The sequence below is a fragment of the Castor canadensis genome, chromosome 6 (genome assembly GCF_047511655.1).
Source record: "Castor canadensis chromosome 6, mCasCan1.hap1v2, whole genome shotgun sequence".
Taxonomy (NCBI): domain Eukaryota; kingdom Metazoa; phylum Chordata; class Mammalia; order Rodentia; family Castoridae; genus Castor; species Castor canadensis.
The window spans coordinates 132644886-132661550 of record NC_133391.1 but is presented as its reverse complement, the minus strand read 5'-3'; the positions used below and the strand labels follow the sequence as shown (position 1 = coordinate 132661550).

General features: G+C 38.2%; 1 protein-coding gene across 9 annotated transcripts in view; it reads right to left on the bottom strand.

The window, feature by feature from the left end:
- Plpp1 (phospholipid phosphatase 1) overlaps positions 1 to 16665 on the bottom strand; it is a 98294-nt gene that overhangs the window by 16170 nt on the left and 65459 nt on the right. For all 9 annotated transcript variants that reach the window (XM_074077494.1, XM_020171959.2, XM_074077493.1 and 6 more), the window contains one exon: positions 11 to 68. In XM_074077494.1, coding sequence (XP_073933595.1) covers positions 11 to 68 — 58 coding nt within the window. The remainder of the gene's footprint in view (positions 1 to 10; positions 69 to 16665) is intronic.

Genomic DNA, 16665 nt, shown 5'->3' with positions numbered 1-16665 from the left:
AAGTACTTACTGCCACGAACAGCATGCAATACATGGAGAACGAAGAGTGGCCTGAGTAGAAGGACAATCTAGAAAAGAAAGAAGAGAAATATCATTTTTTTTTCTCCTAGGAGACCATTACTCTACTGCTGTCCCCCTTGGAGCTAAGGGATCAATCCAGGGCCTTGCACAGGCTTGAAAAGCGCACTACCATTGAGTCACACCCCAGGCCTAGACTGCTCTTCATTGCAGAAATCTTGGCTTCAGAGAGCACACAGCTCTTTCACCTTAGGAGTTAGAAGGATGGGGTGAGGCCAGTTATCACAGGAACTTTAAGGAGTCCAAGGAGCGTCTAAGGTCGGATGCCTACACACTCATTTTACTGAAACTCTCAGGATGGGAGATGAGTCATGAACAAACTTGCCAAGCATTTCTACAGATGTCAGAGGGCTAAAACTTGACAAGCCATAACTGGCATAAATGGCCTTAACTATTCCATAAAAGCTCATGTGACCATGACTTAAGTTTTATTTTCTACTAGCAAGATTTGCCCCTGAATAACATAATAACCTCCTTCGAAACACTCAAAACTTGATCATCTTTTTCCATTGTATTAGTATTTTGTTTTAAATGCCCATGTGTCTTGTCTTTCCCACCAGATCAAGTACTTTTGTTTGACATTCAATTTTCACTTGTGCTCTTCTCAATAGTATAAGCCATAAACTGAGTATCATCTTCTCACCTAAAAATGACAGAGTAATTGCAAAACTGAATTTTACAGCACTTCTGAGAAGGAAAAATAAAGCTCACTATCCAAGTTCTGCTTACACAGAATGGGCCACTACTGTGGAAGAGGCGAGAACGTTAGTGTGGTGAGAGTGTGTGGGAAGCACTCACTCATGTAAATCACTGGAATGTTTCTCCTGACTGCTTTCCCCACACAAGAACAGAAACAGAGGTATTGATTGTACTTATTATACCCTGCCTTATTCAAAGCAGTCAATATTGGTTCCTGGATTCAGAGAAGAGAAACAACTCCTAAAAAAAAAAAAAAAAAGTCATGTATATAAGTAGCAACTGAGGGTAGGTGAGAGAGTAAAGATTATTTAAATATGCTGACTTTTTAAATCATCTTTTTTGTAATCAGATACATTCCTAAGAAAGAGAATCTTCTAGTTTCCTAACTACCCAGGAATTAATTCTGGCTTTAATCTGTGTTTGGCCACAGAGAATGACTCAACACAAATCCTTATTTTCAATCAGATAATTAGAGCAGCGTTCTCTACACTTCACAGTTAGCTTCAGTAAATTATTCTGAAGAACCTACAAATTAAGAGCCAATTTCAGGGACTGTTAAAACAAATCAAGCCAACAGAACCATGAGCATAGAAATATTCTTAAAGCAAGCCATTTCGTTTCACTACATCTTACATACCGTGTACCATAAGATCATAAACTGTAAACTCAGGTAATAGTTTTAAACAGCTCTCAATCTGCCACAGAGTGATTTCATTAGATTAAAACAAAATCACTTCAATCTTTTCATTGTAAATACATAAACATATTTTTATTCAGTACAGAATCAGAAAAGAAGGTGCCTATGACTTCAATAGACAGGGATTGAAAATCAAGGGGGTAACTATTTCATCTCAGTTTCTAAGTCTTTACCTACAGTAACTTATCAAAACAGATCATGGTAATATGAATTGCTTCTATTAAAAAGAAAATTAACAGAATAAAGCACAAAAATATAAATTCAAATTACTGCTATTCCACACAAATCTAACGCTATTGGAGTTTGGGGGAGTAAAAGGGGGGATTAAACTCACTGCTTGCTGGGCAGGTGCTCTACCACTTGAGCCATGCCCCAGTCCATCTGGAGTCTCTGGAACATAAGCTCCCACAGGTATCTTATCCACAATTCACAAATGAACTAAATACTTGTATGGGTAGTTTAATAAAAGTCCAACTGCAAACTGTTTTCATCATAGTGACCTCCACTGTTATAACTGTCTGTTATCAACAGTAAGCAACCAGGAAACAGCAAGTGCGTCAGTCTTGACTTTGTAACTTACTATGAATGGGCTTCTATTATAAATGTCAACTTACAGATTTCTTTACCTTACATGTGTCAGTTGGGACACCCCTTTCTCCTAGGAAAGGTGATTAAACTCAAGATTACAGCTTTCAGGGAGTCCACAGCCATCCACCCACACCCACCCCAGGATGATTGCCACTCCTTGCTTCAGCATCCTTCCTCTCTGAATGCCAGTGTCTAATCCATATTTGTCCTTATAAACTTAAAGACAATCAAATCCAGCCTTGATCAGTCACCAGAAATCAACTAATATAAAACACTTCTTGACTTAGTATTTGGGGCTCATAAGGAGTTAGCGATCCAGCTAACCATCCCTTTGCCCTTCCCTCACCAGACTTTCTTCCTTCCCTCCCCTCCATTCTCCAAAGTTAAAAAGCACTGAACAGTTGCACGTTTTGCTTGTCTTTTGGTTGGGAAGTATCTTTATTTTACATTTAATCTTGAGCAAAAGTTTTCCTAAGTACAGAATTCTAGGTTGATGATTTTTACTCATCACTTTGAAAATATCATGCACTATCTATGGCTTCTACTTTTGCTCTTACAGGTACAGTGGCACACACCTGTAATCCAGCACTCAGGAGGCTGAGGCAGGAGTGCTGCGAGTTCAAGGCCAGCCTGGACTATATAGCAAGGCCCTGTCTCAAAAAAATTTGTGTATATGTGTATATGTGTGTGTATGTGTGTGTGTGTATATGGATTATCTGTTTTTTTCTCTTTGATTGCTTTCCCTTTCCCCAAATCTTCGATACTCTGCAGTTTTTCTATTTTGAATCCAGTAGAAACCTTTTACTTACCTGGCTTCTATTTGCTGACTTCCTGTATTTGTGGGTTTATATACTTCCCAAAGTTTGGAATGACCTTTAAATACTATCCATCCTCTGTCCTCCTTTTTGTGAGATTCTGACTGACCACGTAAGAAACATTTTCATCCTTACCGACACCCCCCCCCTCGACCCCATCTTATCCTTTCTTCTGTATTTCTAAATTTGGTCTCTTAAGGTCTGTCTTCCATTTTAGTCCTCCCTTTCACTGTATCTTATCCTCTTAATCTTTTACATTTAAAATTTCAAATTAGAAAATATGTATCATTTATAGACCCATTTAGCTCCTTTCAAGTCTGTTTGGACAATTTTGATTCACTTCAACCAGTACTGTATTTTCAATCTCCTCTTATTTAACTCTATACAGTACATTCTACATAGTAATTCTACTATCTGCAGTCTTTGAGAGTTAGTCAACTTGTATTTGCTGACTCTCACTTAGAATGTGAGCTCATGTCTTTGGGATTCTATCTGTGGGGAATTGCCAACCTTGATTTAAAAAGCATTCTTCTAGAGGAGATCTGTGTTCACTTCGGCTGTGTGCACTATCAGTCCACTCTGAACTCTGGCCTCTCCTTTTTTAAACCATAGACATAGCATGAATTCAGCCCTACTCCAGAGAGTGGGCCTTGTGGTAATAATTCTTCTCAATAGTTCCCAATGGGAGTACTTACATGGTCCGTGTGCCTCCTACCTGTTTTCCTACTCTCCTCTGCCCCATGGTCACAGCCTGCCACATTGGGCTCTAGGTTTCCAGGAGCTGGCAGTTACTTTTAGGGTACATATTGGATCTGAAACATTAACTACCTTTGGACTTAGAAAAAATCCTTTACTCTCTTACCAACTAAGCTATTGAAAACATATGTTTTAGATAGTTGTATAACTAGCTATGTGTGTATGTATGTTTGTATGCAAAGATACACAGATGGATGTAGTTGTTGCTATTGTTTTCTGACATGGGGTCTCACTTTGTTGCTCAGGCTGCTGACAAACTTCTAAACTCAAGTGATCTTCCCATCTCAGCATCCCAAATAGTTAGGACTATAGGTGTGTCCCACCAGGCCCAGTACTTTGTGTGTGTGTGTGTGTGTGTGTGTGTGTGTGTGTGTGTGTATACACATATATATATATATATACTTGACATAATACATATAAATGTTTAGTTGGAACTATATCAGAATGCATTGCTGACGCTGTATATTGCCAGAAATAGAAGCTGGCTGTTTTAAAATGAGACTTTAAAGTAATGAAATGCCATCTAAAACCCATCACTTTACTAGAAGACACAATTGTTTGGCAAAGCAATTTGTTTTTAATTATATAGTGGCCAATGCCCACAAATGTTTCTAGATATTACTATTCCACCAACTCCCAGAATATGGTGAAGTTGGTTCTGCTACACATTAATGTCCTTTCCCCACTAAAAACCATCCTGAAATTGATTACTAAAGCCATCCAAGGCAAAAAGGTTATCAAATGACATAAATTGCTACAAGTTATTGAGTGTCAGGATGCTGAAGACACAGTATTGACATTCCCCACAAAAATTCTCATTGCTCGCAAGAGCACCTGAGCCCTGTCTCTTTCAGGCTCAAATCTGGTTTTTCCCAACTTTCCCACACCATGATTTCACTCCTGTGAACGGCAGACAAACCCACAGGGAACCGAAACTCTACCATCTCCAGGAAGGGAGTGCCCATCCAAAAGAACAGAAATTATGATTTAGATGTGGCAAAACATGTGAAGTAAGTATGTGAAGGAATTAGATCATCTATGAAAAATTAGATGCTGTTAATGTGTAAATAATCATTTGAAGACAAGACCAATTTGTCCTTTGTATACTTTAAAGGCAAAATAAAAGGAAGTCAAACTGCAACATGAGACATTTTCTTTAAATGTTACTTCCTGATTATAAGGTTTATACATCACACATTAATAGAAGATAAATTTCTCCTGTGATAACTTTTAAACATTGACTGATACTGTAAAAAAGTTGAAAACGTCCTATACAGATGGACATGTGAGCAATGACCTCCTCAATGAACGAACATAAACTCCTCCCAAGTATCAGCCCTACTTTATTTCAAGGATGTTTACAATCAACTACTTCGCTAAACGGTCCAGTGTTAGGTATCAGGTTGTTATCTACAAAAATCCACAGCTATGATATCTGAGGACTCAAGTAGGTGATGATTACACATTTTTTCAAGCGGACAGTTTGGCAATTCTACCGACATGGAAAACATACATATTTCTTGACCTAGAATTATACTTCAATACCTCCATCCTAGAGAGGTGCACACACCACATGAACAGAGGTGAGTTGCCACACTGCTGACAACTCAAGGACTCAAGGTGGGTTCTAGCACCATTCTGAATACTGTACATTGTTAAAACGGATTAAGTAGTTCTGTGTAAACTGATACAGGAAATTACCCAAGATATCTGAAAAGATAAATATGCTATTTATCTAAATCACATAAAAATATGCATTTCACATTCATTAAAAAAATACATATGAAATGATGGAACAGACACAAACTATTAACACATGTTCTGGGGAAAGACATCAATGGGGATTAACAAACCTTTCCCATTATATTCTAATAATAGTGGAAACATAACTTCTTATTACAGGGAGAATATATGTATACATACCTCTCTTCCTGACCAACAGTTACCCTGCAGTGACTCAGGCCCTAGAAAGCTGTTCTCCCGTTTCTCAGTGAAATGATGACATTTGTATGTAGTTTTAGGTAATGCAATTTGCATTTCCAGTAAAAATATATACACATAATTAAAAAGGAAGTCAAATTGAAGTAGGAGGCATTTTCCTTCATTTATGCAATACTCTTGAAATGTAGTAAATTAACTCTGATGTTATTGTAAGGAACAGAGCTCATAATCATGATATTTTAACACTTAATGTTTGAAAAGGGAAGTTTTTTAAGAGATCAGATGTCGGAGACAAGGCTCCCTTTGTGAGCCATTCTGTCTTGACCTTGCCCTGGAACATTTTGCGGTTGTTTGTCCCAACTTCTCCATCTCCAGCACAAGATGGCGCCGTCCCCGCTTCTCTTCCGGGAGTTTACCTTGCCGCCGGCGCGAATGTGCACCCTATCAGAAGTCCTATAGCAGAACCAGCCAACCAGCCTGCACCTCGTCATACCCCTCACTCCCTCAGCACATAAATACCCCTGTGTGAACAATAAAATTTTGCAGCTTGATCAGAACTCCTGTCTTGCTGTCTCCTTCGTGTCTCTTGTCCCTTCATTCTTCCCCTTCTAGGTTCGCTACCCACGCTGATGTGTCCTGCAGGACGGGACAATCAGATTTTAGAAATATCTAGAAATACATGAACCTCAAGGTGTCTCTCTCCCAAATGGTACAAAGATGAATATAATAAATGACAAAGGAATAGAAAATGCTCCCAACCAAAATTAATTTAAATATAGTACAACAAAAAATAATATAAACTCATTCCTTGAACCACCCAGTGACTGAAAAATTATTTCATTAGCAGCAAAAATCATATCATATAGTCCTTACTTTTATTATTTATACAGTGATTTTACTTCCACTTGAAGCTACTGTATTAGGTAGGGTCAATTTTAACCATCCCACATTACACATAGAAAGTTACAGGCCAATCTGAAATAACCTGGAAGTGACTATCCTATTTTATTCATTAATATTAATTCATCAATTACCATTTTATAACCACTAACATCTATAAATTGCATAACAAATAGTATCTACAGATATCGGATCATGCAGCTTAAAGGAGAGGAACTTGCAGGACCAAGGGAAATGAAAAAAAAAAAAGGGCACAGCTGATATATATGTAGGGTATTTTAAACTCTTGATTTAGTGAACCATTTGATAACTAAAAGCAGATGACACTGTGTCTTCTGTTTTTGAAAAAATCCTGCAAAAGTCAGGAGTCTAGAAAATAGGAAGCTGCTGAGCATTGTGAGGTTAAAGGAAAGTAGAAGTGGATGCATCTTGTAGATAACATGACTGGGAAGAAATGCTTCCCAACTCTCAGCCCCAAATGAAGAGCAAGTAGGTTGTGCCAAAGATCACTGAGAGAAAGTATAAAAAATACACAGATGTACCAGCCAGGAGGAGAGGTTGTCCTTACGCAAAAATTCATGACATACAAAAAGACTAAATCACCAGCCACTTTGCTTAAGACAGTTAAAAAGGAAACAAGGGACAAACAATAAGAAAAAAATATGTGAAATATTCCTATGTAAGCAACAAAGACTATCTTTTCAAAACATGGAAAGGCCACCACTGTTAAAATAAGGGACCACAGACTAAGACAAAGAAAGAGAGAGTTTTGTGTGTGCCTCACTAGAGGCAAGATCTTGAGACTACTACTCTAGCCACACACCTCCCCGCCAGGCCACACACACACAAAGACAACAAGGCCATGAAAGTCTTCTCCTAGCACATGCAGCTGGTCTGCTAACTTCTACCTTCTGCAGATCGGGAAATCACTACTAACTCCCAGTCACGAGGATCAAGAGAGAAATAAAAGTGTCTTTAATATTATACCAATATAGAAAATTCAGACCTTGGTCAAAGCAGGCAGTATCAGTGGCAAGAGAAAAAGCCAAGGCTCAAACAACTGTCAAATTATTAGAGCTTAACAGGAAGCTGGCCAGACAGGTCACTCTTGTTTCTTTCAGATTTGATGAGGTGACATCACTGAAGTTCACATAACCAGGAGGACCAGCAGAGCATCACAATACCTCACTTAAGTAAGTACTCAGCAGAAAAGTTGTAGTTCCTTCATATCCTAATTCCTCTGCTGTTAAGAGAAAATGACAACAATGTCTATCAACAAATCTTTAGATGGCCATTTTAGTACATTCAGATTATAACTAAGGAGATGGGAGCTGAGTATTTTTTACAAGTATAAAAACAAAACAGGAGCATGTTATCCTTGTTTCAAACCCTTCATGAGAACAACTGCTGAGCAGAGTCACAGACCTCCCCCTAAGCCCAACCATCTCTCCAGACCCACACCATCTGCTACCAAACTACCAATTAATGCCCAACACACAATTTGTGCTCTTATCTGTCCTCTTGCCTAGAATAAGCTTCCCACCTTTCTTTGATAATTAGTATTCAAGAATCAATTCAGTCACTGATTCCTCCAAGAAATCTTTCCTAAAAACTCAAGATTGAACTTATGGCACATCTCTGAGGGGGAAAGAGCCCTACCGCACTCTATGAATGCACTGGCTGCAGCCAGCCCCTTATGTTAAAATCGTCTCCTACTGAACCACCTTCCTCATTACACCCAAAGCTGGGCCACAGTGGAACAAGATTTTTTTAAATAGCTTTTGCTGTACTTTGTTAGTTACATAAGATATGCTCTGTATTAAAAAAAAATGTACAGCAAAACAAAAGAAAAATTACCAAGAAACTTCCATCCTCCCCAAGTGAGATCACATGTTAACTGATCTGTATCCCTAACATCCTGAGCAGTTATCAAGCATTAAGTAGGTGCTCAATACTTTTTTAAAGCTAATCTGAAATCGAATCTCTTCAGTGATCCTCCAATAACTTATACCACACCATATGAGATAAGTTATCTGATTTGACACCTTATCGGCTGATGTACTTTCCCCATACAGAGTTAGAGATCTGGACCTTATCTCCAAAGCCCAGCAGCATGAGGAGGTCAGGTCTGACTTGCTGCTATGGACACCCTTTTTTTGGAAATCCTGGGCTTAAATAAGCACAGCTTAGTGCATCATCCTATTAGTCTGGCAAACATTTTTAATAATGTTATAAAATCCCCTCAAATTCTTTATACATTGTGGTCAAAGGCAGTCAGATTTGTTGAACAAATATAGCCATAATGATGAAGTGGCAGATACACTGTTAGAAATTTTTAAAAACCTAAGTTTTAAAAGTATTCTCAAAGCAAAAGTAAGTGGCACAAAACAATAACAAATAAGGAGAAAGATTTTGGGTACTGCCTAAATTCACTGTCTATGTGAAGATTTCTTCAGTTTTTAAAGAAGTATTTCTGTCCTTCAATAAACCGAATCTTGAAAACTGTCCTGTTTATAAGTTTCTAAGACATTACTGCAGAAGCAAAACACTGCAGCTGCAATAGACTGCATACCAAATGGTTACTATAACACAAACAGAAAAGAAAAATGCTACTCAGTCCTATAATCTCACTCTCCACAGTGTATATCGTAAATTTATTACATATATAAGGACAGTCATCTTATTAATGTTTAGCTATTGTCTTCTCAAACCTCAGCCTTCAAAAAGAATAGCATGAAGAATTCCATAGCAATCAAAGCTTTTCTGCCTGCTTGTTCAATGGAGAACAGCATCACAGGAACTCTGGTCAAAATCCACGCACCAGTGATCAGGAAGCTACTACTCAGTGACTTAAGTTGGTCCAGGCAAGGCTGTTTGCAAATTTCTGCACTCCTCATGAGCTGTGCCTGGTTTCCTACCTGTATATTCCCTGAAGACTGAGGGGCACTGCTTTCCTGCCATTGCCCTGCTCCCCAAATGCAAGCTGCTGAGTTCTATATATGCTCTGTTTTGTTGTCTTGGTTTAGCCCTCCCTTACCTTGCACCTGAATGAGCACCAACTTCTTCCAACTGGTATCCACACTTTGGTCTTTCCCTTCATGCACTTCATCTCCTTAGAGTACTCCAAACCCCCTAATATCTAACCCCAAAGTTGCATATCCTTGACCCCCACCCCTTATATATGAGACAGATGTCATACAAAGTTCTGTTCCCATAATCTAGGTGATCTAAAGCAGTGATTCTCAAAGTGTGGTCCTGATACCAACAGTCACATCTGAAAACTTGTTTTAACACAAATTCTCCCAAACTGTCTGCATCCACACTTGAAGAATGTGGCTCAAAAATCTGTATAGCTATCCTTATCTCAACTAGCAAAAACCCTTGGTCCTTCCTATTATTGCTTATACTCTCTCTTCAACAAAATTAGAGATAAGGGCAAAATAGTTTCTGCCTGGTAGCGAGGGGGTAAAGGGAAAAAGGGAGGGAGTTGGGGGGGGGTGGAGAAGGGGCGGGAAGTGGGGGAGAAATGACCCAAACATTGTATGCACATATGAATAAAAGGAAAAAAAAAGTCTACCAGATGATCCTAAGGAGCCAGTAAAATTTGAGAATTTTGACTTGTATAGGAGCTACAGTTCTGAACTATAAGTTCATTACTTTTTTGCTTTGGGGGACCCCAAATCAACTGAGAGTAATGATATCCTCATTGGCATAAGCAATGCACACTTAATAACTACATGTCCTAATGCCGCAACAACAGCCCCCCTTTAATCCATCACAGTCTCAAGTATTAATTTCAAACAGTGAACAGAAATATCTAGACATAACACTAAGTATTCCATTAAGGTCCATTTATGTTCTCAGTTCTATGTCTAGGACCTGAAGGCTATCACAGTTGAAGACTAGTAAAAGTCCTGTGGTATGAAGTGGCAGATACAGCACAAGAGTGCACACACATGCAAGAAAGGGAGGTGGGGGGAGAAAGGAAGAGAATGAATGGGGAAAAAAATCAAAACCAAAATTGTAGGATATTCTCATGCTAACATATAACTCTGACTCATTTATACAGTCTACAAAAAGTGACTCATTTCAGATGCCTATGTTCCTTCTCTCCAATGGCAAGCATTATAATTTTATAATTAAAAACTTATATGGGAACAGGCTATGGAGGAAATAAAAGAGCAGATTACATGATGATACTGACCTATAGGTAATGTGTAGACTGAAGTGTTTTTACATTTTTTGGCTTCCTAAATTTTAAAATTGAAGAGAAAAGGAAGAGGAAAGTGTATCCAACCAAACTATATTCCACAACAGAAGAGCAAGCAAAGCCACAGCTATGGACCACTGTGACACAGCTCTGAGAGTGGCAACAACTGACTCACTCTGGAAATGCTGATGGAAATCACATTTTCCTAAACTTCCACTTCTACATTTGATGTTCCTTTTTCCTTGCTTCAGAATCCCAAAACTTAACAAGGGATCTTCTCATTGAAAACTATAAATATTAATGATTTAATGTACACACCTCTGCATTTGAACTACACAGATGTTCACATTGCCTTTAAGGTATTGCTTTCTCAGCTCTTATACAGGAACCCAGGGCCCCATGCATGCTAGGCAAGGGCTCTACACTGAGCTACCTCCCCAGACTACAATTTTGTATGTACTGAAGAAACTTCAAAGGCTAGTGGAGAAGAGGCCTAAACGAATTAGATGAAGAGTGCAATCAGAGTAACTATATATGTCTGCCAGTTTTTATACACTAGGAAGAGACAGTGACAGTATGACACTTAAGGGTGAAAAATAATTTTATACGATTTAACATAAATTATATTATTTCACATAATCACTTATGGGGGAAAAAAGGCAAAAATATCACCAATAAGAAATATTATCACAAGAAAATTCTGAGCTAAGATTTATGTGTCTGAATGAGAGAAACAAGAACTGTGTGGAGAACTTGTGTCCTTTAATAATCATACCTAATGTGGTGGTACACAGCTGTAACTCCAGCACTAGGCTGAGACAGAAGGATCACAAGTTTGGGGATAGTTAGGGTTACATAGTGAGACCTAGTCTTAAAAAAAAAAAAAAAAAAAAAAACACATGATGACATTTTCTAGAATTTGGGCAACCCTAATCACCGTAATGACATTCTTACATTCTTAAATTCCTTGGCTGAAAAAACATTAGTGTTCCCATCTGTGTTATGGTAGCTGATCCAGGAAAGAGAGATCATTAGAGACACAAGCACAGTTTGGTAGATAAGTACAAACTGAGAACCAAAGTCCTGAGGTTGAGGCCCCACCTCCATGTCATGGTTTTTGGGATCAAAATCAAGAAACTAATCTTCACTGTGCTCAAGGTGCTTCATTCATTAAAGTGGGACAGCACTACTCTCCATGCCCATGTTACAAGAATGCTCAAAGGCTAAAAGTAAATACAGTCAGCACTGCAAAGGTTTGGATATATTTATGCCAGGAGTGAGGAGATGAAACTCCCAGACTAGTCTCTGATCACTGGAAATAACCACCCTTCCTTGGTTCTAAGTAAACAATAAGTAACACATTACATGCTTTGTTCCCTATAATGCACAGCCATGTATTAATCTTTAAAAAGACAACAATAAATGAAGGGTTTTTAAAAGATATATGGCTAAAATTAATTTTAGTCAAGAATATACACATATAAAAGTTCTTTCAATTTTTTTCACAAATTGAACATGTTTCCAATGCTATCTCCTTTACCAAGTTACTTTATAGGCTTTAGGAAATCAAGAGACATTGTAACACTTACAATCCAAAAGGTAAGAGTAGGATTGGCTTTGAGGGACACAGAAACATACTTTTTTCCTTCCTACTCTTTTTCATATACAGACCTACAGAAGCAAAATTCCCACATTAGTACAAATATCCAAACAACTCATAAAGCTATAAAACTTCTAGAAATATAACAGGAAAAAATCTTTTTGACCTTAATTTAGGCAAAAAAAAAAAAAAAAAAACCCGAAAAAATTCTTAAATAGGAACAAAAAGCACAAACTAAAAGAATAAAGTTCAAAAAATTTTAATCAAAATTTGAAACATCTGTTCCTCAAAAGGTACCGTTAAGAGAATTAAAAGATAAGCCACAGATTGGAATCTTATAAGAATGAATAAGACATAAAAATGGCAAATACGCATATTGAAAAGATGATCAATATCACAGTCATCAGCAAAATGCAAATTAAATACTATATTCCTATTAAAATGCTACAATTAAAAAGATTAAGCCACGTGCCAGTGGCTCTCGCCTGTAATCCTAGCTACTCAGGAGGCAGAGATCAGGATTGAGCTTCTATTTCAAAAATAGCCAACACAAAAAAGGGCTGGCAGAGCGGCACAAGTGGTAGAGTGCCTTCCTAACAAACAGAGTTCAAGCCTCAGTATAGCCCAAAAAAAAAAATTGGCCACACACATTGGCAATCATATAGAACAACTCAAACTTTCTATACACTTTCTTAAAAAGTCAAACATACATCCACCATGTGACTTAAGCATTCTACTCTGCTATGCCCGATGAACCCTCAAGGTTCATGTCTCCAATGCAATGCTGTTGAGAAATGAGGCCTTTCAGAGGTGATTAGATCATAAGGGCTCTGTCCTCGTCACTGAAATAATGTCATCACAGGAGTGGCTTCCTTACAAAGGATGAAACTGGCCCCATCTCTCTCTCTCTCCTTTATCTCTCTCCCAACCCCATGCTCCTCCTCCCCACTGTGACGCCTTTCATAGTATTATGGCACAGTCACAAGGCCCTCACCAAATGTCAGCTCCCTTGACCCTGGACTTCCCAAACTCAAGAAGAATTTTATACCCACTAAAACTTCTCTCGAAAAATGAATTCAAAATAAAGACATTTTCAGACAAACCGATCTAGAAGACTTCAGGTAGAACAATGGTTAAGAAACTCCTTCTACCTGCAGACCCACATTTATTGCAGCACTATTCACAATAGCTAAGCTATGGAAACAGCCAAGATGATGAATGGATTAAGAAAATGTGATATTTATATACAATGGAATTTCATCCAGCCATAAAGAAGAATGAAATTTTATGGATGGAACTGGAGTACATCATCTTAAGTGAAGTTAGTCAGGTTCAGAAAACCAAAGGGTGCATGTTTTCTCTCATATATGGAATGCAGACCCAATACAAGTATAGCAATATTATGAAAAACAGGTCACACTAAGGGAAAGTCACATATGAGAGAGGGACAGTAAAAGAAGGAAGTTAAGAAGGTGATGATGATGTTGATGTACTTCCTATACAGAAATGAATACAGAATGTTTAAACCTGTTGAAATCACTGTAAGAAGGGGACTAAGGAAGAAAGAAGGAAAATAGAGGAGATAAACCAATTTGGGTTGTAACACATATACACATGGAAATGTCACAAGGAAACTCCCTGTGTAGTTATCTTCAACAAACAAAAATGTGTTGTTTTGTTTTGTTTGTTTTTTTACAAAATTGGAGAACAGGAGGGCAGAACAAGTCCTGTCTGGAGGGGCTGGTACCAGTGGGATGGGGGAGGATATGGGGAAGGGGTGTGGGAGGGTGAATATGGTGCAAATACTGTATACACTTGTATGTAAATGGAAAAATGAGACCTGTTGAAACTATTCCAGGAATGGGGGAGGGGATAAAGGAGAATGATGGAGGGAGTGAATTCAACTATGATATGTTTGATATATTGTAAGAACTTTTGTAAGTGCCACAATGCACCCCCAGCACAATAAAAAAAACAAAAAACAGAATTCCTGCAGGTTCAGACACCAGACAGTAACTTGACTCTCGAGTCCTCGTATCTGCATTCTGGAACTCCCATCCCATATTTTTCTGTATCTGCAAACTCTTCACCAAGACTCACTAGATATCTTCACTTAATTTCTTCTGTTAATTTATTTAAACATCAAGAGTATGACACTATTTTTTGGATCTGCAATGTAGTGCAGAGAATGATTCTCTGCAAGCATGTCTGCTGCCATCACTTCTTTCAACTTTGAATTGAGGTCTTAGCCTGTATAAGGCAAGAAAAAGAAATAAAAGGCAACATGGAAGAAAAAGAATCACTATAATTCTCTTTACTCACAGACACGGTGAATAGGAATATAGAAAACCTTGAGGAATCAATACAAGTTACTCCAATTAATAAATGGCTTAAGTTAGCAGGACACAAGGTCAAAATAAAAACCAAGTGTATTTCTACACAATCCAAACAATTATAACTTAAAGCGCACACGCGCGCACACACACACACACACACAAACCCTTCTCAAAATGGAATCAAGAATCATTAAACTCTTAGTATTATACACAAAATGTGTACATGATGGTTTGAATATGAAACATCCCCTTCAGACTCATGTGGTCCCCAGCTGCTGGCCCTATTTTGGGAGGTAGTGGAAACTTTAGGAGTTGGGACCTAGGTGGAGGAAGGAGGTCATTGTAGACCTGTCCTTGAAGGTTCTATCTGGTCCTTGCTTGTTTTTCCTCTCTGCTTTCTGTCCACAATGAGGTGAAAAAACTTCTCTGTGATATATTCCCATCACCATGGTGTTCTGCCCAAGCACATGAACCCAAGCATGTGCTGAACCCTCTGAAACCATGTGTCAAAATAAATCTTTCCTTCTGTAGGTTGTTCTCTCAAGTACTTTGTCACAGCAATGAGAAAAGTAACTAATACAGAAAATTGGCACCAGCAAGTGGGATCATTGCTGTGATTAAACCTGGTAACTTGGCTCTTAAGCAAATGTACTGGTATGCAGGAGAAATTTGAAAGAGTTTGAAGAATCAGGCTAGAAAAAGCCTAGGATGTTGCAAGCAGACTTAATGGGTGATTCTCATGAGAACTCAGAAGACCAGAATGCAGACAGTAAAAACTGTGCTCACAAAGTTTCAGAGAAAACAAGGACTCACCAGGCGCCCATGGCTCATGCCTGTAATCCTAGCTTCTCAGGAGGCAGAGATCAGGAGGATCACAGTTTGAAGCCAACCTGGGCAAATAGTTCCACAAGACCCTATCTCAAAAAACCCTTCACAAAAATAGGGCTGGTGAAGTGGCTCAAGGTAAAGGCCTTGAGTTCAAGTTCCAGTACTGCAAAAAAAAAAACAGTGTAAATGGACTACAAGGCTCAAAAGCAAACTTTTTAGTACAATGGAAACATTAAAAAATTTGATTGTGTTGGTAAATAATTTTTTTCATAAAAACATATCCATTGTACAATTAGGATGGGTAGATTTTATGGTATGTGACTTATAAATCAATAAAGCTATTTTAAAAGGTAGTTTGACTAATGTCTACAGACCATCCTCAAATTATGACAGTCTGACTTACAATTTCTTGACTTTACTATGGTGTAAAACAATACTCGTTAAGTAAAAACTGTATTTGAATTTTATCTTTTCAATCTGCAATATAGAGTACTCTGCAATTCTGGGCAGCGTCAGTGAGCCAAAGCTACCAGTCAGCCACATGATCAAGAGGGGAAACAATTTATACTTTACAGTATTGCTAAGTTAGGATGTTTGGTAGGTTATTTCTCTTAAATGCATTTTGACTTACAATATTTTCAACTTATGATATGGGTCTACCAGGGCATAATCCCATTATAAATCAAGGAGTACCTGTACCTAATTATTCTTTTCCTTTGTGATTAAATCCTTAAAGATGGTTTTCATCAATGCACTTACAAGTATATATGTTTTTGTTGTTGTTTTCTTGGGGGGTTTTGTGAGATTTTTTTGTTGTTTGTTTTTTCCCTGAGACGGGGTTTCACTATGTAACGCAGGCTGGCCTTGAATTGATGATCCATCTGCTTTCACCTCCTGAATACTGGGATTACAAGCATGTGTTTTCTTGTTTAGTTGTTTGTTTTGGTTTGGTTTGGTTTGCAGTACTGGGGCTTGAACTCAGTACTCTCTACCACTTGAGCCATACCTCCAATCCTTTTGCTTTCAGATTTTCAGAAAAGGTCTCACACTAACTTTGTCCAGGCTGGTCTTGAATCATGATCCTCCTACTTCCACCTCCTGAGAAGCTGAGACCACAGGCCATGCACTATGCCTACCTTGTTTTTGAGATAGGATCTCACCAACTTTTTCCTGAGCTGATCTAGGACTTAAATTCTCCTGTCCCTCCCTCCTGAGTA